At 48.0% G+C, this 23,615-nt stretch overlaps 1 protein-coding gene across 2 annotated transcripts in view; it reads right to left on the bottom strand.

The window, feature by feature from the left end:
* The window catches only part of SH3PXD2A (SH3 and PX domains 2A), a 270,833-nt gene that overhangs the window by 108,997 nt on the left and 138,221 nt on the right, over positions 1–23,615 (bottom strand). Inside the window, exons 4-5 of one of the 2 annotated variants that reach the window (XM_006879958.1) lie at positions 15,430–15,506; positions 3,907–3,998 (exon numbers count right to left, since the gene is read on the bottom strand). In XM_006879958.1, the coding sequence (XP_006880020.1) occupies positions 3,907–3,998; positions 15,430–15,506 (169 nt within the window). Of the gene's footprint in view, positions 1–3,906; positions 3,999–15,429; positions 15,508–23,615 lie in introns of those variants that run through there. The other variant, XM_006879959.1, reaches the window with a different exon arrangement.

Raw genomic sequence — 23,615 nt, 5'->3', positions numbered from 1 at the left:
CATCCAAGTGTCCTTCAGTAGACGGAGGGGTAAGTAATCTGTGGTTTGCACAGAGAATAGACTATTACTCAGTTACTGGAAGAAACAAATCCTGATACAGGTTACAACACAGATGAACTGGGAGACAATTATGCCAAGTGAAAAAAAGCCAAACACAAAAGGAGAAATATTTTATGAGTCTATTTTTCACAAAGTATCTAGAATAAGACTCATAGAGACCCTATGAATAACACACCTGATCCTTGACCTGGCCTGTCATGTGCCACCCTCATCATCTTGGATATCCTGGAGTCCACTGATAGAATCGCTGTGTCAGTTCATCTCTTTTGAGGATTTGCCGCTAATGGTTACTAACGTCTGGAGATGGGTGAAGTGAGAGGTACTGCTTAATGGGTCTGGAGTTTCTTCTGAGAATGAGAAAAAGTTTTGCGACTAGATGGTGGTGATAGCTGTACAACAATGGAAATGTCATTTACGCCACTGTTCTCGATCCAAGTGCGTCCCCCTTAAAATGTGTAGTAAATCCTAACCTCTTTGCCCATGGTAACATCCCACCTGTGAATGAGTTGGATTGTTAGGTTCATGAGACAGGATTAGTGTAGAGTGTACAGGTCAATTTCTCTTGAGATTTAAAAGAGATTAAATAAACAAGCAGAGATGAAGAGATTACAAACCATAAAATCACCCAGGAGCAGAAGCTCAGAGACGAGCACTTCCTCCAGAGCCAACAGAGTGAGCAGGCCTTTCCCTAGAGCTGGGACCGTGAATTCAACCTCCTAAACTGTGAGGAAACACACTTCTGTGGCTTGGTGGCAAGGAGTTATGCAGCCAACTCTAAGGAACGCAGTTCAAATCCACCAGCTGTTCTGCAAAGAAAGACTGGCAGTCTCCTCCCATGTGATTGTCCTTGAAACTCACTAGAGGGTCGTCAGCTGTGAGTTGGTTCCAACTTGATGGTACACAACAACAACAAGGCTTCTAAACTATGAGAAAGTAAATTTCCATTTGTGAAAGTCACCCGTTTATGGTATTTTTGTTACAGCAGCCCTAGATAACCAAGACAGTCAATGAAGCTCATACTTAAAAATGGCTAAAATGGAAAGTTTTGTTAGATCTATGTTAAAATATATATAAGTATATAGAATGTTGTTATATATCGTCGAGTTGGTACTGACCCATAGCTGAAATTCCAGTGGGTTTTCAGAGGGATTACAGTGACACATGAGATTGCTCATATGTATCCTACGGAGCAGCTGGTGACCTCAAACCATATGCCTTTTGGATTGCAGTGCGGCTTCTTGCCACTAGGCCACCAGAGCCTGAAAACCCATCTTTCTCCATAGGTCATGTGAGTAACCCTCCTGAGCACCCCGTGAATCTGGCATTATCTCATTTTCAGGAACGAGGACATGGACATGAAGGGATTTCGTTCTCAAGGTCAGAGGTGTCAGAGCCTGACCCTCAAGCCTGCCCTCAGCTCTACCTCACGGCCTTGCTGGTGTACAATGGTGCCCAAGCCCAGTGACGGCCATTCCTCAAGGGCTCCTGGAGGTAGCAAAAGGGTTCACCTGTTGTCACGGGTGCACGTGCTGACTCATGGATTAGAATCAACCTACGTCTTTATCTGATTAGGGGAGCGCAGGGCTTAAGTGTCACAGGCAGGTGGGCAGATTTGGTGATGATATACCTACTATTTCATACACTAGGGATGATCCCTCTCTGAGGGTGTAAATCTTTAAATAAGCAAAAGACCACATCAATCGTCTGCAGAGCAGCTGATGGGTTCAAACTGCTGACCTATTTGGCTTGTAACTGCGTGTTTAACCATCACTAAAGCTAGCAATATCAAAATCAAAACACAGCCCTCGAGCTGATTCTGACTCATAGTGACCCTCCAGCAAGTTTCCAAGGCTTGCAAATCTTTACAGGCGAAAACACCAGGTCTTCCTCCCAAAGGTCAGGTGGCGGATTTGACGTGCCAACCCTTCAGTTAGCAGCCTGAACCACAACACATTATGTCATCAGGACTCCTTTTGAAGTAGTAATGGCTGGAATGAATGACTATCCCCTTTTTACCAATGAGGGAGTTCTGGTGGCATAGTCAATGGGGATCCCTCAGCAGCGCTGCAGGAGAAAGATGGGCAATCACCTCCCTGGTCATTCACAGCCTCTGAAAACCCGCTGAAGGATCAGCTATGAGTATGTTCTAAACCAACGACAATGAGAGCATTTTTAAAAAAATTTTATTTTATTATTCTTCTGTGAGTGTACCGTCAAATCAGATCTGACTGGTACAGGAGGAGATTGTCCCTCCTTCCCCGGCAGAGCATCTGGTGGATTTGAACCGTGCACCTCTGAGATTGTAGTTGCAGCTCCTTGCCACTAGGAGAGCATTTTTATTGATGAGAAAAGAGACTTAGAGGAGCTAGACAAGTGGTTTGCCCCAAGGTTACACAGCTAGTAGAGAGCTGTTGACACTTGGAGTCAAGAACCTGCATTCTGCACCATGACAACAGTCTGCATTGTGAACCAGGTCACTGTTGGGCCTCAGATGACCCATGACTTTTACTTGTTCTGAGCCTGTGGCAGGGGACATGGCCAAGTGAGCCTCTGACTTGGGTGATACTGTTCCTCCCTAATAGTGTGCAGGCCCTTACAAGCTTTTAGTCTTACAATATGGATGAAAACAAAGGGACTCCTTTAGACAGGCCTGCCAAGTACAGTGGTGCGGGCAGTGTACTCTACAACTTCTCCCAACACCATTTACACAGAGTGCAGTGTGAATAGCACCCTAGGAGCTGTGTAATGTAACAATCTTGCCTTCAGGCTCTCTCCTACTTCTCCCATTCTTAACCTTGTTTCTGTTGTACCTGTACCATCTGCTTTTCTTTGGCCCAACCTGGTACTTAGAAATTCTAAGAGAGCAGGTATGACTGAAGTGACCGGTGAGTATCTTCAGTCCTCATCCCAGCCCTTCCCCACACGCAGCACCCTTCCCTGGCTGCTCTCTTCATTTCCTATCTCCTTGGTGGACTCTTCATTCCCCACTCTATTAAGAACTTCTATGATGCAGGTAGGTAAGGGAACCCCTGAGTAAGAGAAAACAGCCATTAGGATAGAAGTTATTGATGTGTATGTGAGGTCAGCACAACTAAGCAGGGTGTTTGAACCTACCAGGCCCAGAGTCTCCCAAGGCCAGAGGGAGAAAAAGACCTGCTTGCTTCCCTCCTCTCTCTCTCTCTCTCAAGTTAGATCAGGTGACCCGACATGGAAACATCACCCAGCACTGGGTCACTAGGCATCAGAGACCCTGGTTCAAAGTCTCCCACATGTTCCTTCCCCTAATCACACTGGGCCCCACTTTCCTCCCATGTTAATAAGGCTACTGTTTAGCATTTGGCAAACACTCCACACACATCCATTACTGTTTTTCATGATGATGATAGACTCTGTTGTAATGGTCTGAGTTGTTCTGTAGGTGAGCTTTTGGTAGGGGCAGCATGGGTCCTATCTGCATTTCAGTAGGGAACTCTGTAGCATTAGGCATTAAGATCAACGGCTGTTAACCTGACATCTGAACAGTGTATCCACCATAGTTCCCGCTACCTTGTCTGCTCCTTAATACCCGTGAGCTACAAAGAATTTGCCGGAACTCTGCTCCTTATATGCAGATATTATCACCTGTCAGCTGTAGGGTGAGGGAAAATGAGGAGTGAAGTTTGACATGGCAGTTGGATTGTGGGAACTAATGGTCCCCACCTTTGGTCCATCTGCTCTTTGCCTGCTTGGCCCCAAGAACTCTCCCTCTCTCTGTACCTCACTTCCTGGCCTCTCCAGGTTGGCCTCAGCTTTGGCTCACAAATCTCAAGCATATTAAAAAAAAAAAAAGACATAAGCTCTACTTACTCCTTGGGGGGATTGACATCCTCCGGCCGGGCTTCAAAGAACTGAAAGACTTCATCACACTGTGAAATGTGGGGAGGCAGCCGGACAAGTGCCTGTGGACAGACAGGGAGGGAGAGAGCATTAGACCTGGAGGCGGGGACTCGGAGGACCAAAAGCAGTCAGTTGGGTCGATAGTGATGGGGAGGCTTACAGGCTGTGCCGTGGAAGGCAAAGCCACTCACTCACTCATGCAACCAGCCAATTAATCAACAAGCTAAGCGACCCACCAGCTAATGAAACATCCATCCAGTCAACTAAACAGCACACAATGGCCAACTAAGCAGGTGCCATTAACCAGTCAATCAACTAACTGCCTGAGTAATAAAAATAATTAACGAGGCTGCCAACTAACCTACAGTCAACGAGCCAACCAAATAAACAGGCAACCAACTAAATAAAAATTCAATTGAACAACAAAAGAAATTATGACCACTGGACCTTAGAAGGGTCTTGTGGTCCTCCAGAACTAGTCATTCATTCATCTTGCACCTTGAAACAGTTCTCTTACGCCCAACAAACAAGTCCTGACAATCCAAGGTCTTCTATTAGCCTTACCTCCCAATACTGATTTTCAGATTCTCAAACCACGGGTTGCTTAATTGATTATTTAATGACAAGTGGATAATAGCTAACAAGGAAAAGAACAGGGTGTAAGGCAAACTAAAACTGTTAACTATCCAAATCTCTTCACCATCCATACTGAAGCTGCCAATTGGCCCAGTGGTGAGAATCTTTGTTTCCTTGATGTTGAGCTTCAATCGTATTGAAGGCTGTAGTCCTTGACCTTCTGCAGCAAGTGCTTTAGTTTCTCCTCAGTTTCAGCAAGCAGGGTTGTGTCATCTGCATAACACAGGTTGTAGACGAAAGTTCCACCAATCTTGATGCCACATTCCTCCTCGTACAGCCCAGCACCCTCGATGATCTGTTCTGTGTACAGATTTAAAAGGTATGGAGACAGAATACATCCCTGGTGGACCTCCTTTCCAATTATGAACCATGCATTGTCTCCTGGCTCTGTTCTAACGACTGCCTCTTGGTCCAAGTGTAGGTTTAGCATAAGCACAGTCAAATGTTCTGGGATTCCCATTCTTCTCAGAGTCAGCCACAGCTTGTTGTGATCCACACAGTCAAAAGCCTTTGCATACTCAATGAAGCACAGATAGATATTCCTCTGTTACTGCTTTCTGCCAAGATCCATCTAACATTAGTTATAATATCCCCAGTAGCATGGCCTCTTCTAAATCCAGCCTGCACATCTAGCAGTTCTCTGTTGACGTGTTGCTCCAGTTGTTTTTGGGTAATTTTCAGCAGAATATTGCTTGCATGTGATATTAATGATATTGTTTGATAATTTCCGCCCTTTGTTGGGTCACCTTTCTTTGGAATGGGAACAAATATTGATCTCTTCCAGTCAGTTGGCCAGCTGGCTATCCTCCAGAGTTCTTGGCACAACTTAGTGAGCACATCCACGACAGTGTCTGTTGAAATATGTCAATTGGTATGCCGTCAACTCCTGGAGCCTTGTTTTTTGCCAAATCTTTCAGAGCAGTTTGAACTTCCTCCTTCATCACCACAGGCTCTTGCTCATAGGTTATTGCATGAAATTCTTCTGTGTCAGCCAATTCCTTCTGGTACAGTGACTCTGTCTAATAGCAAGGCATAATAATGGCAGAGGGGGAGAGGCTAATATGGTCAAGGATTCCATGAGTATAATTATAACGTTGAATAAGAGGGAAGGGATAGTCTTCATTTGTCTGTGTGTTGCCCAGACAACAGCTCAATCATGGCACACTGCGTACTAAGCATCCCATCATGAAGGCTCTTCATGACGTCAAACCCATGCAAAGGAAGATGGCACGAGATGAGACAAGACCAGGATAGACCACTAAGGTGGCACTATGTCGCTCCCAGCCTTTCCTTTTCAAGTTCATGGCTTTTCAAGAGTCTCTAGCATGCTACATTTCCACAAATAACCCAGAAATAGAAAATAAGGGAAATTCCCATCTGGTGGCCTAGTGGTACAAAGCTGTGCTGCAATTCCAAAGACAAGTGTTTCAAACCCACCAGATGATCCATGGGGGAAAGATGGGCAATCTCTTCCCGTGCAATTAACTGCCTCTGGAAACCTGCCAGAAGGTCAGCTATGGGTCAATTCTGTCTTGACACTATACACCACCACCACCATCATGTATCAGGCTCCATCTAGACACTTCACTCATCCTTCAATTAACAAACAGCCCAAGATACTGTGCCCTGGTGTTAAAAGGGATGAGCATGGAATGGTCTGTCCCCTTCTAAGAATACATTCTAATGACGGGTCATCTCCTTTCCCCCTGGAGGTAATGACCATAGCCTCCTTGGACAATAAGGATACTGAGATCATTGGGTGGAAACCATGACTGAGGTAAGTGACAGAGCCCATGCCCCTGCTTAGAAGATAGGGGTGAGGGGAGCTTGCCTCCTGCAACATGCTGAGGTCTTCATCGCACATATGTGGTCTATTTTATCCTTAGAAGGAGGAAAAGGGGAAACTGAGGAAGGAGAAGGAGGGAGGAAGGAAGAGGAGGAGAAGTCAGGCATGTGTACAGTCAGGAGAAGGGGCTCTAGGGCTTATTTTAAAAGAGGGCATTGAAGGAAGTCAGTATATTCGAGGAAGCAGCAGAAGCCCACTGCCAGGGCTCCCAGTGGGTGGTGTCCAGAGTCTCTGCCAGGGGCAAGGGGAGAGGAGGGCAGGAGAAGGCTGAAAGAGCGATCGCCTCCCAGCTCAGTGCACTGCACACATCCTAGGCGCAGACCCTGGGCCAGGCCACCGCTCACCACGCAGCCAGCTGGGAACAGAGGGGCTCTTCATGCCGACAGAGACGGGCATTCCGGGGGCAGAGGACGCGTGGGCCGGGAGGGCCTCAGACAAAGAGGCCTTTTGGTCGAACAACCGCGGCATCTTTATTTAACAGGGAGCAGTGAGGGGGAGCCGCGTTGAGGGCGCGTTCTGATTTCAGGCTGACAAAAGGCTCTCAGCGCTGAACAGCTTCCATCAGAGCAGCTGCCAAACTCAGGGCCGGCCAAGACGCGTCTGGCAGGAGAGCTGGTGCTGAGCGGTCAGCCAGTGCCAGGGACCGAGCGTGCGGCAAGGGCCTGGGCTGGGAACTCTGAAATCCAGCAGGTAGACGAGGGGCTGGGTGAGGGTCAGAGGCACTAGCTCTTCCTGGGGCACAGCTCCCTAGCCCAGGTCTCAGTTTCCACCGGTAGACATTCATGATGCGTGCTGTAACTGAGCTAGGGTTTGAGGCTGGACAGGCAGATGTAGGTTTAAGCCCTGGATTGGCTGCTCACTGGCTGTGTAATGCTGAGCAAATTACCTCCCCACTCTGGGTCCAGTATAGTGAAGCCTGATACAGTGCCTACCGGTTTGGATAATAAATAAGATCATTTATCATGTAGAGAGACTAATACAGCGCCTGGCTCGGAGCACACACTTTGTAAATGTCAGTTACTATATTACTGTTGTCATTGCTCTTTAGTTAAAAGGCCCTGATGCATACAAGAAGGAACACTGGGACAGGAGTCAGGGGAACTGAGTTCCCCTCCAGTTCTGTCAGTGGACATTTGCTGTGTGACTTTGGTCTGGTCACTTCACTTCTCTAGATGTCATTTCTTCTAGGGCAAAACAGAAAGCTCTGGAATTCCAAAGTACATCTCAGAGAATATCTGCTCCAGGAAGTAAGAGGAATTCTGTGGGCACATCTGAAATGATGCCTGATAGATGCCCCCACCCCCCCAATCCTGGTCTGAGAGATTGCCATGTTTATTAGCACAGCAAAGGCTCTGAGAAGTCCTGCAGCAAGGAAACCTGTAGGCCCTTTGTATGGGCCAGTATTTACTCATGTGATGACATCTTAGGAAACTGATTCATTTAATCATCACATCGGCCAAGAAAAGGGTACAACCAGAATCCCAATTTTACAGAGGAACAAAATAATGCAGAGAGGTTAAGTGATTCCCTAAAATCTAGGTTAAGTAACTCTTCAAAACAAGTAGGAAAGTTTGGAGTCAGACTCTCTGAATCCAGAGCCAATGCTTTTTTTCCGGTCTCCTCTATGGTCTCTAGAGTCACTCACACACATGCTAGACTACAGGTCTAGTCAAGTGACTTCTCACAGCATCCCATCCCTACAGGACGGAGTAGAACTACCCCACAGGGTGTCCTGGGGCTGTAAACTGTTATGGGAACAAACTATCACATCTTTCTCCTGGAGCAGCTGGTGAGTTTGAACCACCCATTAACAGCGGGGCAAACCACTGCACCACCACTCTGACTCTGTTCCATGGAACCTATATTGGGGCAAATTCAGGTTAGATGCATTCCAGAATTTTCCCCAGCTGCACCAAGTATGGCTCCAGACATCACTGGCTTTTCCATCCCAATGAGCCTTTTTTTTTAAATCATTTTTTTATTAATTTTAATGAAAATTTACAGAGACTTTGGATTTCCATTCATTCATTGTTGCACTTTTCTCCCTGCCCCATTGAGCCTTTCCTGATGCAACCTCCTCATGTTGAACAAGGGCTGGAACATGCAGAACGTCACCGCCCTCAGCATCTACACAGGGGTCCCTTCCAATGAGGTTGCTGAAAGTGTGCCCATGTTGGCTAAGCTCCCCTTCCAACCCTGTCTGCAGGGGCTGAGGCATTGGGCACCTGGGACCAAGAGGGGTGGGTATATGGTAGAGAGGCACGGAAGAAACATCCAAGTCCACCATCAACTAGTTCTGCTGGTCCTAAACTACCCTCAAGACCATATTCTGGGGACTGTGATCCGGGCCACCCTTTATACCCAAGATTAATCACCCCAGATAGCACAGAATTAGACAAGGTGGGGGGTGGCAGCGTTGTGGGTCTCTGATCTCCACCCAGATTCGTGTGGCACAGGCTGGTCTTTGCAAAATGCCAGAGTTGGGGTGTGGTGGGGATTTAGGTGGTCAGATCCTCTGCTCTGAAACAAATTCCCCTTCAATGAGCCCACTATCCCAGGCCACATCTGTATCTCTATGCTAGTTCAGTATCTGGCAAAAGAACCATGTGTGTCCAGCACTTTATATGGGATCAAACATTTTTCTCTTTCTAATTAGGTCATTTTCATTCCTTGTCAATGGAAATCTTTTAAGTAAAAGGCCCAGCTGCTCTGGGGAGATGGAGGGGCAGTGTGACTGTGTCTGCTCAGACAGACCTAAGACTGCACCCCAAGCCCCCCGGGGATTGCCGATGACCTGCCCCACCCATTCTCCTTATTTCACCATCTAGAAAGCTGGCAACTCACAGAGCTTCCATAAATCAGGGTCTTTTAAACAGGAGGTTCTCTTTTGAAAGCATCTAACAGAGGATTTTTTTGAAATGTAAATAATCTCTCATTTGCTGCCTCAGTTTAAGCCATTTCACAAAGCTTCTGGTCTGTGGGGTCTGAGGGATGAACCCCCCTAGGGGAGGTTTTATCTGCTTGCACCTTTTCAGCTTGTCATCAAACATGGGCTGGACACCCTTGAGACGTCCTGCTGGCTATGAAGACTGGAAAAGAGAGGACCCTCACTGAGCTCTCAGGCCTTGGGGGTCCAAGAAGAACTCTATGAGTTAGAATAGACATGATGACAGAAGGTAAGCATGCAGAGCAGGGGGGTCTAACAGGGTCTCTATGAGTTAGAATAGATGTGATGACCGTGGGTGGGTGGGCAGAAGGTAGGCATGCAGAGCAGGGGGTGGTGTCAAGTTCTCAGGGGGGCAGGTGAACAGGGTGATGAGTCGTCTGAGGACTGAAGCAGCTTCTAGCAGGGAGTACTGTGGGAGCTAATGAGTCCCCAGGAAAAGGACAAGCACAGGGCAAGGGATGCAGGCTAAAGAGGGCCTGGCTACAGGGCTGTGGGGAGAAGTGGGGGCTTCAGGTGCCCCTTACAGAGGGCCTTCATACTGAGATATTCCAACATTCCTGTGGGCAATGGGCTACTCACAGAACCTTTACTATACTTCTTACCCTGGTTCTCTCTAGGAGCTCCGGTGGCTTAGTGGTAGTGAGTTGCACTGCTAACCCAAAGGTGCATAGTTTGAGTCCACCAGCTGCTCCCAGGGAGAAAGATGGGCAATCTCTCCCTGTGCAATTTACAGCCTCTGGAAACCTGCTGGAGGGTCAGCTATGAGTCGGTTCCAACTTGACGGCAATGAGAGTCCAGACCAAAGGAATGGAGGTATTCTGCTGACTGTGATCTCCTGAGGGCCAGGCACTAGGGGCATAGGTGGGTCAGCTTTGGCTCTGTGCCTCAGTCTCCCCCATCAGAAGCACTGCTGGTCCAGGCTCAGAATGAGGACTCCCAAGGTCACCCATCCCATGTCAGGAGTGCATGGCTAGGAAGCCCTGGTGCTTCTTAAATGAGAGTTTCGGTTGCAACATGAGCCTTTCTCTTTACTGGGTGCACAGAAATCCTGGGTCATGGTGGGGAAATCCCGCAGTGAAAGAAACATCTGAGCCCTAGCACCACAACCACCTAATGACCTCCGTCTTCTAATCTGGGAAGTGGGGATAAAAAAATGAATGGATCTGGGAGGAGGAGTCAGGGGATCCCATTCTGCTCAATATTCGCCCTAATTTGTTATGATCCACACAGTCAATTGCCTTCGCATAGTCAATAAAGGCCAACTAGACCTTCTTCTGGTAATCTTTGCTTTCAGTCAGGATCCATCTGACATCAGCAATTACTTCAGCGCTCTCGAGTGCAGATGTCCTCACTGGTCTCTGACCACCGACGCCCATCCTTCATCCCTCCCAGTGATCCCTGAGAGCACGTGGAGAGCGGAATGATAGAAACAAGCTCAGCTATTCGGGCAGCAAAGGAAAAAGATCCAGCCACACCCCCAACCCCAAAATCGAGCCACGCCCACCAGGAGTGGGGCCTCATGAAGGCCATTAGTCTGGCAAACACGTTCTCTCACCCTCCAGGGGTTTTTATTTTATCTCCTAGGCAAACATCACCAACATGTATATCACACACAAGAACAGGGTGAATGGAGGCACTTAGAATTTGTTAACTTGAGCACGTGACTGTTAGGAAGACAAAAGGGCTTTAGCTGGATGCAGAAGCATGAATTAGAACCGCATGACCGTGCTGTCCATCAAGTTCATTTATGGACTTAAAGAAATGCCTTTGCAACCCTTTATAATAGACTCCTGGCCTTCAAGTCCCACATAAAACAATGACCTGGCCTGGTGTTCATTAAATTGTCCCAGATACTCATGCAGTCTGCTCCATATATGTTCAAAAAGACCATGAGTTTCAAGCTGAAAGACCACCATTAGGCAAGGGGACTGGCTAGCTGGGGAGGCTGACAGCCTGAAGTTTGGGGAGGCACACTGCCTAGCCAGACCCTCCACATCTGAATCCTCTTGGAGGAACTGGCTGTTCTGTGCATAACGCCTGCGTCAAAACTGTAGGTGTGTTTGAAACCCACCAGATATTAGCCTCTGGGTGCACATGTCTGTGCAGTCCAAGGAAGGAGATGCTGGTAAACCAAGCAAAGTCAGAAGTCCAGAGGAAGAGGCTCTCAGCAGTGAGAGATCACAGGTGGGTCTAGACAGGGCAGGTACCCTGACACAGGCTCTCACAAGGCTGCAGTATGCAGGTTACAGTGACACAGAGCGGATGGCACATGTTACTGGGTGTGAGGTTCGCAGTTGGGCGTCAGTTGGTGAGTGAAACATTGCATGCTGACTGGCCACATATTGAACTATTTGGTGACCAAGTGAGAGATGCAATGCTGGTTGGCTGTGGCTCAGCCCTCATGGCTATTCCAAGGCCAGCTGGGTTCTCAAACAATTAGACCAGAAATCACTGAGGTCTAGTTCAGCAGAATTAAAGGTCACATCGCTCACCCTTTTTCTTCCCTCTGCCATCTCCAAGTAAATTACCACCTGTGAGATGGCTGTCACTGTGGCCAACCCCAGAGGGGCTCCTGTGGCCTGGCTGTGAGCAGTTCCAGTCTGAGTTAATTGGGTTAGGAGGCCTCTGTCTTGAAGATCCCACTCAAATTGATCCCTCCTCACCAGCAGCAACACAGGGGCCCCAGACCTCCTCTGTATATGATCCAATTTAGGAGTCCTGTCCAAAGCCTGAACCCAGGAGAAGATAAGATGCTACTGGTTTTCTCCCCCAGAGGATGCAGGAGACATGCCTCGGCCCCACCAGCAGGGAGGCCCCGGCTGACTCCAGCCATAAATCCCAGCTGGGAAAGGCTTCCTCCCATCATTTGACCCCTTCTCCATTAGCTGAGCCCATTTATTTAATTTCTCAGGAAATGCATAAAGACAAATGATAGGTCATCAGTTCAGTTGAAAACAGTGATATCCTCTAAAGAAGAAAATGAATATTGATCTGGATAGGAATTTCTAGCTTTAAGAGGATCTATTACTGAGGCATCCTTTAGGAAAAAGCAGAAAACCCGACCGTGTATGATTCACTCCAGTTCAATATCGAGAATACGGGATTGCACTGCCCACCCAAAGGCAGGGTGAATCTACCAGCTGCACCACAGGAGAAAAATGTGCAATCTCCTCCCTTGTGATTTACAGTCTCTGAAAATCTGCTGGAGGGCCAGCTGTGAGTCAGATCTGACTCCAAGGCAATGAGCTGAGTTGGCATCTTCCTATGGGTCCCTACGCCCAGATGGTACAAATGGTTAATGCGCTTGGACACTAATCAAAAGACTGAAGGTTCAAATCCATTCACAGAGTCTTTGGAAATAAGGCCTGGCAATTTACTACTGAAAACTCCATGGAGCACAATTTTACTATGACACATATGAAGGAACTATGAGTTGGAACAGACTTGATGGCATATAGTTTACCTTCCCATAAGCGATAACACATTTACTAATTTGGCTCTTATTTGAATATTCCTCTTGGCAAGCATGATTCAGATTTACAAAGTATGAGAGCAATAAGAACCCTCCTGGGTAATAATTCTGTGCAAAATAGAGCATTTCAGAAACACGATGATATATAATATCCTACACAATCACTTTACAAATAAACTTTGGTTGCTCGAAGTGAGGAGGACTTGAAATGCTTGCTGTAGAAGATCAAACACTACAGCCTTCTGCAAGGATTGCATCCCACCACCAAGAAAACAAAAATCCTGACCACTGATTGGACCTATTGGCAACATCATGTCAGATGGAGAAAAGATTGAAACAGCCAATGACTTCATTTTACTTGGATCCACAATCAACACCCTTGGCATCAGCAGTTAGAAGATCAGATGTAAGGGGAGCTCTGGTGGCCTAGTGGTAAGAAGCTGCAGTGCAATCCCAGAGGAACACGGTTCGAATCCACCAGACGCTCTGCCGGAGAAGGAGGCGCAATATCCTCCTGTACCAGTCAGATCTGATTTGACGGTACACGCACATAAAATTAAAAAAAAAAAAAAAAAGAAGATCAGATGTATTACACAGGGAAAGTCTGCAGTCAGGGACCTCTCCAAATTACTGAGGCGCAATCACGTCAGTTAGAGAACTAAGGTGTGTCTGATTCAGGCCACACTTGCTATGGTGCTGAGAGCTAGAAAAGGAATAAGGATGACAGAAGAAGAATTGGTGCCTTTGAGTTGTGGTGCTGGAAAAGAGCTCTGAATATCCTATGGATTGTTAAGAAAACAAACAGATCTTGGAGAAGGTGTGACCAGAGTGCTCCTTGGAGGCAAAGATGATAAAGCTTCATCTCACATACTCTGGGCATGTTGCTAAGAGAGGCTATTCCTTGGAAAGGAACATCATGCTTGGAAAGGTAGAGGGTTGGCACACAATAGGAAGATCTTCAACCAGACAGATTGACGCAATGACTGCGGCAATGGGTTTAAGTTTGTCAGAAACAGTGAGGATGGCACACGATAGGGCAAGGTTCAGATCTGCTGTTCATAGTGTCGCTACGGGTAGTCCTCAACTCAATCGTACCTACCAACAACTCAATCCAAAACCTCATGAAACAGCTCTTTATATGTCCAATTTACAGATGAGAAAACAGCTCGGAGAGATAAAGCAGCTTGTCCGTGGTCACATATTAGTAAAAGAGGCACTAAGACTGGACCTCAGCTCATCACAAACTAATCCTACCACTGGTGCCAAAACATTACACTCTCCCTGCCTCTCTTCAAGAGGCTTGAGCCAGGTTCCACAGTTGGCTCCTTTAAGAAATGCCATCTCCATTAAAGTCACTGCTGCCCTGTAGTTAACATTTATTTGCACTCACCAGTAACAGTGACACAACACTAGCATTTACTAAATGTTTCCTCTGTGCCAGGCCTTGGGCTGTTACATTTATTTATATAAACAAAACACCAAACCCACCATCACTGAGTGGGTTCTGACTCACAGCGGCCTCCACTGGACTTCTGAGGCTGTAAAACTTTAAAGAAAGAGAATGCAAACTTTTCTGTCTCTAAGCAGCTGGTAGTAAGCTCTTGTGGCTTATTGGTAAGGAATTGTGCTGCCAGTTCAAAGGTTTGAATCCACCAGGTGCTCTGCCAGAGAAAGATGGGCAGTCTCTTCCCATCTAACTTACTGCCTCTGAAAACCTAGTGGAGGTCCAGCTATGGGTCCGTTTCAACTTCATGGTACTTAACCATCAACCACAAGCAGCTGGTGGATTTGAACCTTTAGGTTAGCAGCCTGATACATTACGCACTATGTGACCAGGGCTCCTTTGCCTTTATGTGATCCATTCCTTTCTTCCCCTAACACTGCTGTACTTCTGTGGGGGTGCTGTACTTCTCCTGACTGTGGAGACTGAGACCCAGAAAGGTCAAGTGATTTGCCCAAGTTTATGGAGCCAGGCTGAGACTGGAACCCTGGCAGTCATCCTATCCGGAGGCCACGTGACAAGGACACTGAACACAGACAACTCCACATTCTCACTACAGGGGTCCTCAGCTGTGGTCAGAGCAGAAAAACAAACTGACTTTGGCTCAGGACATAGTTGTAATTCTCCTGTCTGCTCTTCAATGTTTGAATATACGTGTGTGTGTGTGTGTGTGTGTGTCTGTGTGTGAGACAGTGCACATGAGCACTTGCATGTACAAAGATGTATATGGGAACATTTGTACCTCTAAGGATTCATAAGGATTAGGTCAGAGCCGATACCAACAATGTCACCAAAAGAATTCAGGGAGCACTTCTGTGTGTTGCATAACGTCAGGAAGCTAGGACAGTCATTTTCAAATGGCCATGTCCTAAAAGGGGGATAGTCTGAACTACGAATTCGAGGTCCTCATGGCCTAAGGGCTGCCCTAGGAATGGGGTGGCCCTTCCTTGAGGTATACCCACTCCCACACTCCCAACTCTTAGCCAGGAAATGCAGGCCTCAGGATGCATCTATTAAACAGGCAGCCTCCTTCACCAATGGGTAGACTCCCAGACAGACAGACAGGAAGGAAGGAACAGAGGTTCCCTTACCCGGCAGTACTCATCGATGGGCTTCAGCCTCTTCACGGCTATGTCCCGGATGTGGCTTCTCCGGAAGAGGATCTTGCCTGGAAGAGAAATGTTCATCAGTGGAGTGGTTTTGGGCAAAACTGTCCACTCTCATTCACCTTTGCCTCAGTTTCCCCTTTTCTCTGCCCAATGTCAAAGAGGCAAGAAAGGAGTGGTCACCTTTGCCAGGGGATAGGAGGCGCTCGAGGCTGAGTGCCCGGGATTTCTCCAGCAGACGAGGCGTCCCGGAAGCTGCCATCTTGGGTGTCCATGAACAACTTGGACAAGCTACATGGTCTGTCTGATGCAGGATCAATGCACCAGTGTGGGTGCGGCTCTCAAGTGACCTCACAAATAAGCACGAAGCACGGCCCAGCCCACATGCTGTGCTTTGTTTTCTGACCCAACCCTCCTTGAGAAACTGGCATGCATTTCTACCAGTCATGCAGGAATTCCTATTCTTAGTTCAGGTGGGTGGTTATTTCTAGAGCAGACACAAGTCAACATGAAGGGAAGTGTGGCTGCCCAGCCTGGCTGTTCCCTGGCCTCTCATGCCCATAGCCTCCACTTGTGCTGGCACTGCCCTGCTGGGCTGCCAAACCCCCGAGAGGTAGGGCCTAGGCTGGCAGGAAGTGCCCGTGCCTTAAACCTTACCAGCAGATTTCTAAGCTGGCCAAACTCAATCAACAAACAGCTCAACGCATGGTCCTTCCCTATCTGGTAAATGTAGACTCTGAACCCCTCCGTCTGATATGGCTCACATCTCTGAAGCCAGTGGCTGCCAACGTCCAGGGCCAATGTCCCCTTCCAGAAGACCTTCCTTGACTGACTGACCTTGGAGTGACCCTGCCCCCTTGCAGGACACCCACATTTCTACCAAGCTCTGTGGGGTGTCACAGCCATCTGTGACGCCTTCCACCGGAGCCTGTCGGATGCATCTTGGGTCCCCGGAGCATGGCTCCATAGCTGTAAGAGACACCCACTGTCCTTGGCTAATAGATTTCCCTCTGGAGAGCCCACTCTTCCATTCGCAGCCCTTGTGGTCTGACAGGGGCCCACCGCAGTCTGACCCCCAACCCCCATCCTACTCGCAGCAACAAGGATAAGAGGCACAGTGACTGGCTCAGAGATGGACAGGGGACTCAAAATGGGCCAAGGAGAGTCAGCCCTGAGGCAGAGGCTGGTGCCCTATTTCTCTCGTGCTTGCTAGACTGGTAGGCTGGCAAGCTTGGGGCTTCTAAACCTGTTGCTGTGGAACTGATTCCAATTTATAGCGACGCTGTAGGGCATTCTACACTGCCCAAAGGGCTTCCAAGGCTGTAATACTATGAAACCTGACTGACACATCTTTCTCCTGTGGAGGGGCTGGTGGGTTTGAACTGCTGACCTTTTGGTTAACAGCCAAGCACATATCCCCCCTTACCCCTAGATCAGGGTTTCTTCAGGAATTTCTGGTCATCTCTATTAATCCCTAAGAAAGAAATCAGCTGAAAGAAAGGAACTATGGCTGGTACAAGGTAGATACTAAAGAAATGTTTCCTAAAAGACTAAAAAGTAGAACCAAGTTACAGCAAGAGAGAGCTTCCTTTAGCATTGTTTGAGCAGCTGGATACAACTGTTCCTGAATGCAAGTCTGTCCAAGGATGTTGCATTTGCATAAAATAATGACATTATTTTTATTATTCAAATCAGCTGGAGATGGGTTTTCATCATCTGCCCTACAGAAATCCGGATGAATGTCATTTCAGTTGCATGTGGACTTCATGTTTATCTATATGGGCTTCTTCTACCCAGGTTCAAGTTCAGTACTAAGAAAGGCCATTGGTTCAGTAGCTCCAGAGATAGAGATTGGAATTCAAGTCATTTATTTAGGTAATGATTCCAAGAACTCTCCTGGGAATGGTAGAGTAAGGGAGGGAAGGAAGTACTATCAAGTTGATGGATCCCTGTAGGCAGCTGGAGCTCAGTGCGGTTAGGAAATGCTGAGAGACAACGCAGAGCACACCTCAGAGGTATCCCCACGGGCGGAGAGGATGCTGGGGCATTTCCCTACTAACTCTCTAAGGTCTGAGCTCTCACTGAGGGCTGCTTCCAAGAGCACTAACTCTGGCACTTCTGAGTGTGCTCCCACGGTAGAAAAAAGCCCTCTGGCAGCCAGTTCAGCAGGTAGAGGTGACGGAGGTGAGGAGACCACTGGTGGCAGGTGCTAAAGACATCCCTGCCTTCTCTGTCACCACAGGTACCAGTCACCAGCCCTGCTAAAGTCAGACTGGAATATCAGCTGCATCACTTTGTGTGTGACTTGCTTCCCATCCGTATCTTTCCTCTCTCCATACACGCTGAGTTTGAGGCCACGGTCTGCCTTCCAGCTCTCTGCTCTGCCCACATGCTTCCCTTGTACAGAGGACACTCAGCAAGTCCTCGCTCATTCACTTACCAGTCCTAGAATCGTCCTCCACCAGTCTCCCTTCCTTTCACCCTGAAGTCAGGAAGAGGGGCCAGCCCCACGTCAGAGAGGCAACACTGTGCAGACTGAACAGCGTCGTGGAGATAAATGAGCTCTGCTGTGTGTTCTTCTTGAAAGGAGATAAAATGTGATTTATCAAGACGCTGGAGACGGCTGCTTCAACTTGGGGGAAGATGTCACGGATTTGGTATTCCCTGCCTCTGCGCCTCTACCCTTTTTTGGTTGCCTGTCGCTTTATTGTAGGCACACTGCAGGAGCATGTATGAGTGGCCACAGGGACGTCATGTAAAAATAAACACATGGTGTGAAGAGACCTGCTCTCAGGACTGACAAAAGGATGGGCAGCACGGAGCCGCAATTCTGGCGTTCTGAGTCAGTGATCTGTCAGAGGAGTTGGAGGCTGACCAGATCCAGTGTCTTGAACTGCGGTCCCTGCCTGCCCCCACCCCGTACACGTTGTAAAGTCTAACTTCTGAGCCTGAGGCTACAGATGGATTGTCTCGGTCATGTAAGTAATGATGTGGGATTAGTACAGTGTGTTGTTTTGTGCCCTTGAGCCGACTCATAGCTGACCCTCTAGCGGGCTTTCAGAGGCTGTAAATCTCATGGGAGGAGACTGCCCACGTTTCTCCTGTAGAGCAGCTGCCAGATTAGAACCATGTGCATTGGGGTTGGCGGCGCAACTCTTTACAACTAGGTGCCCAGAGCTCCACAGGACAGGGTATATTTTGAGGCAGAGTCTCTTCTGACGTATGTTGCTGCTGTTGTGTACCCCATGGGAGGAGACTCAGTAGACTCGAACAACATTATCTTTAGAATTGCAGCACAGCATCTTGCCACTAGGCAACCAAAGCTCCGTAAGCAAGCTAGGGATTAGAACTCTACACCTCAAGTTTGTAGGAAGCCTTCCTCTAGAGCCAACTCTCAACGAATCCAGACCTCTAGCCTCCGAAACAGCAAGAAAAGAAATGTCTATTTTGTAAACTACCCACTTAAGACAGTTCTGCCGGAGTAGCACTAGTCGACTAAGGCACCCAGGAACTCTGACTCTGAAGGATTCACCGAGAAACAGAGGAAGGCACACAGGGGACAAGAGAAGGAGCCAGGGCCCACAGACCTGCACGGAACAGCGACCACCTGTCCTTTCTCGTCCTGCCAGATGAAAATAACCAGATCTTCAGACCTTTCTCCTGAGCTGCCTCTGGGCAGACTTAAGCTTCCAACATTTAGGTTAGCAGCTGGTTGTGTCCATGGTTTGCACCACCAAGGGATTCCTGTGCATGTGTGTGTATGCACATGCACACACACACATACACACCATTAAAACCTTGGTACCAGCAGCAGTCAGAAAATCAGGAGATGTATTGCACTAGGAAAGGGTGCACTAAGGGACCTCTCCAAATTACTGAGGAGTAACGATGTCAGTTTGAGGACTAAGATGTGTCTGATTCAGGCCATGGTCTTTCTGATCACTTGCTATATATCTGAGAGCTGGATAATGAATAACAATGACAGAACAATTGATGCCTTTGAGCTGTGGTGCTAGATAAGAGCACTGAACATCCTATGGACGGCCAAAAGAACAAACAAATATGTCTTGGAGAAAGTGCTGTCAGAGTGCTCTTTTTAGGCAAACAATGTGGCTTTGCCTCACATACTTCAGGCATGTTGTTAGAAGAGGCTTTTCCTTGGAGAGGGAGTTTGGGAAGGAGGGTCTGCGAAGGAGAGGAAGAACTTTGACCAGGTGGACTGACATGGTGTCTGCCGCAATGGGCAGGAAGTGTCAGGCCGGCACAGGACAGGGTTCAGATCTGTTGTTCATAGGGGCGCGATGGGTCTTTCTCGACTCAATGACACCTAACAACAACAAAGGTCAGAAGGTTCAGGGAAGGAGGGGTGGAGGTGGATAAAGCGGGGCTAGATGAGGAGGGTTCGTGTGACCCCCCTCACCCACAGCAGACCTTCATCATGGAAGCCCTTGTTGTCCCCTGAGCCCAGTCTCTATAAGGAGGTAGCTGTGCCCTGGATTTGGGGTCTCTCGGCGCCTGCGCTCACGTGCAGCTGGAGGAGAACTCCTGCACAAGCCACTTTTCGCCTGATCTTCTAGAATCTCAGCAGGGACTTCCCCTTCCCCCTGAAATCCTGCCGGCTGCCGTGGTTTTTTTTTTTCTTTTCTTTCTTGGGGCTTTAGCGCAATCGGCCATGGGTGGAAGATCTGGAAGGGATTCTCTGGTCTCGACTTCTCTGTTAGGAGTCCAAACCGCACTCCCAGAGCCAAACCGGTGACCGTATTAAAAAGAGAGAGAGAAAAAGGAGAAGGAAAATCCCCATTAAGGAAGCTGAGACCACAGGACATTAAAAGGCCTCTTGTAAATGTAATTCAGCCAGTTTACAGAGAGGTTCGGCTTCTGCCAGAGGCTTCAAAGCCCCACAGATGCTGCCCCAGAAATATGATAAGCATAATAAGGAAGATTACACGTGGGGCATGAAACAGACCTCCAGACTCAGTTAACTCGTTCCTGGAAGGGGAGAAGAAATGTAGATTGATCAAACGCCTGTCCACAGAGGTCTCTCTTCCCGCACTCTAAGCTGGGCTGGGAAGCAGAACAAGCAGATGCCTGAGGGGTGGGAGCCCTGGGTTCAAATCCTGCTTGTGAGAGTCCCTCCTTCACCATGAAAAACAAACAAAAAGCAGGGCTTAAAGCAAGCCGCCACATGTGGAGTTCGCTGCACTGGGTCCTAAGAGGGCTACTCTCTAAAAATGAACCAAATAACCTCACGACCTGCTTCTCTGATACCTGAGAACACAGAATCAGGATTTCATTTCTTTGCTTTAAGGTTCTGGGTTAGTTCTAACAACTATCCCTGCAGAATAGCACAGAAAGCCTTATCAGTCTTTCACACCTGAGTATGAACCAGCATCCACTCTGTGGGAACAGGGTCTGGCTCTGGGAGACGGCTCAGAGCAGAGGCCTTGTTGGCAGGCAGTTCTCGTGGGCAGGGGGAGAGAAATGCCAAGCCAAAGTACTTGCTGGCTTCCCAGTCTTCGTGCAACCTGGGCTGTGCCTTCAAGTCCAGCTTCATTTCCTGTTGGTGTGGCCTTCACATGGGTTAAGCTGGCCCAAATGTTCTGGTCTATACGGCTTCTTGTCTTTTGAGTTCTGCCCTCGATAAGATGCTACCTCTGACCTGCTGCCCTCTGGGGGACCACAGGTCACCTGCTCACTCACCAGGCTGCTTTTAGCCTTTTCTGCAGCTGAAATGACATCTTGCTACCTACAGGCCGGAGCCTGGCTCAGGTGACACCTGACACCTAATCCTGCTGTTCACCTGCAACTCCTGGTCTTGCTAGGCCTCTGCTTTGACCTGCAGAAACACGGGCCACGTGGGAAGGAGGCACCTGCAGCTATGAGAGAAGGCTTTTGTGGGGGACGTTAGCAGCCGCGGGGGTCCTGGCTCCCACAGCCTGAGAGTGGACTCCCACGAATCTCTTTTAGCTCCACACCAGGATGCTGCTGCCTCTTGCGAGGAGTTTGGCATATGGCAGCCTTTATTTTTATGATCGTTCATGATATTGGGGGTGGGGGGGCGATAAGGAGCATTCCCCTTCTTCAGTTATGTTGTAGTTATGTAGTCCGTGCAATTTCAGTGAGGCTGATCCCAACCCTCAACCCCAAGAGCAACTGACTGTATATTCCAGCCATGGGCAGGTGACCCAAGTTGGCGCAGTGAGAAATCAGGCTGGGATTTTGACAGAATATCGGGAAGAGGGATGTGACCTCTTTTCTAGGGCAGCTGCTAACTGGTCAACCATACATCCCAAGTGATCAGGAGGCATCTTTGTGTATTACCCTCAGTATCTGAGGGAACCCTGTCTGATAAGGAAGACAACAGAGAAGAAAGCAAAGCTGGAAGCTGGAGAGATTCCCACTCAGTAGGTTTGCTTACCCAGACCCAGCCACTCCTGAAAGCCCTGAAGTTTACAGTTTTGTAAGAAACAAAACACACAAAACCAAACCTACTGCCAAGGAGTTGATTTCTGATTCATATTGACCCTGTCGTAGAATGTCTCCACAGAGTTTCCAACACTGAACATCTTTATAGAAGCCGAATGCTTCATTTGTCTCCCTGAGAGCGACTGGTAGGCCCACCACCAAGCCAGATTGAGATAAATCTATTGCTTGTAATCAGAAGAGTGCTGACTCTGGTTCTGCCGTTTACTACTGTGTGGCTGGGGATGAGACAACACCTCTCTGAATCTCAGTTTATTCAAACTCTACAAAATGCTCATCTCAAAGTCTCATTGTGTGGAGTCAAGAACTAGTGGTTAAAAGCATGTAACACAGAGCCCAACCCAAATGAGACCTCTAGCTGACAATTCCAGGTCAAGGAGGCAGAGAAGGGGAGGGGTATAACCCCGCCCTGCCTGTCTCTTCTGGGAATTTGAGAACTGAATTTAAGAACTATCCCCACCCCAACAACATCTCCTCGAGAGCTGCCTTCCACCTCTCTGAGCCATGCCCCATCTGCCGATCAAACAGCAGAGAACATGACACAGGGGAGAGGCAGCCTGATTAATCGCCCCACCCACCCACCTTGGGGTGTTGTGGGATGACTCACAGGTGAGCCTCCCTGCTCCTGCGTTTCCACTCCCGCCCCCTCTTCCACACACTAATAGGCGGGCAACAACGACAAAAAAAATAATTTTAAAAAATCCACAGGGCTTACACCATAGATCGAAACTTCAACTTTCCTTTAACCACAACAGGCTAACAGAAGTACACATAGGAGGGAGAAGCAATTACTGTCTCTCCAATTCTGGTTTGAGTTTCCCAAATCCAGCACGCAAAGCCAAGCTCCTTCAGGAAAAAGGGCAGAGGCCCCCCTTCCCTTGTCCTCAGAGGGTACAGTGGGAATTGATGGGGACATCTGCTAGGGAGAATTAGCACATTGTACAGTTTATCCATTTTTGCAGAACCGAATGGAATGAAAGAGTTTTGACAAGTCTTACTGAACTTGAATGTACCAGAGATTGCGAGGCTGGTACAAGATAGAACAGCGCTCAGATCAACTGTTCATCGAATGGCTATGAGCCGTATTAGAGCCAACGACACCTAACAACAACTGAACTGGAGGACCAGGATGCTTTTCTTTTCAACTTTTTATTGACATGTAACCTGCTCGCAGAAAAGTGCATCTGCATGAGCACACCTCAATGAATCTCATACAATGACCTCAACCTAGAGGTCAGCAAACGGAGCATCACTTGTCCCCCAGGAGACCTGGTTAGACCAGCTGTGCTTTGGAAGACTAGACGGGTAGGTGCATCAGAGACAATGACGCTGGCTCAAGACAGAGCAGGGTTCAGAGCTTTTGTACATAGGGTCACTATGAGTCGCAAGTGACTCGATAGCACATCACAGATGATATTTGTGAGGACATTTGTACCAAAGTATATGCCTACATCTGAGAGGAGGGTCACTCACGCATTTGTTAATTTCAGTTAGATTTACTTTAAAAAAAATTATTATTTTGTGTGTGTGTACCATCAAATCAGATCTGACTGGTACAGGAGGAGATTGTCTCTCCTTCTCCAGCAGAGCATCTGGTGGATTCGAACTGCTCTCTTCTGGGATTGCAGTGCAGCTTCTTGCCACTAGGCCACCAGAGCTCCCTTAGATTTACTTTTTTTTTTTTTTTT

The sequence above is a fragment of the Elephantulus edwardii genome, unplaced genomic scaffold (genome assembly GCF_000299155.1).
Source record: "Elephantulus edwardii isolate Elephantulus edwardi_28Jun2011 unplaced genomic scaffold, EleEdw1.0 scaffold00006, whole genome shotgun sequence".
In the NCBI taxonomy this organism is placed as follows: Eukaryota; Metazoa; Chordata; class Mammalia; order Macroscelidea; family Macroscelididae; genus Elephantulus; species Elephantulus edwardii.
Note: the sequence above shows the minus strand (reverse complement) of the source record. Positions and strands in the feature narration are given on the sequence as shown.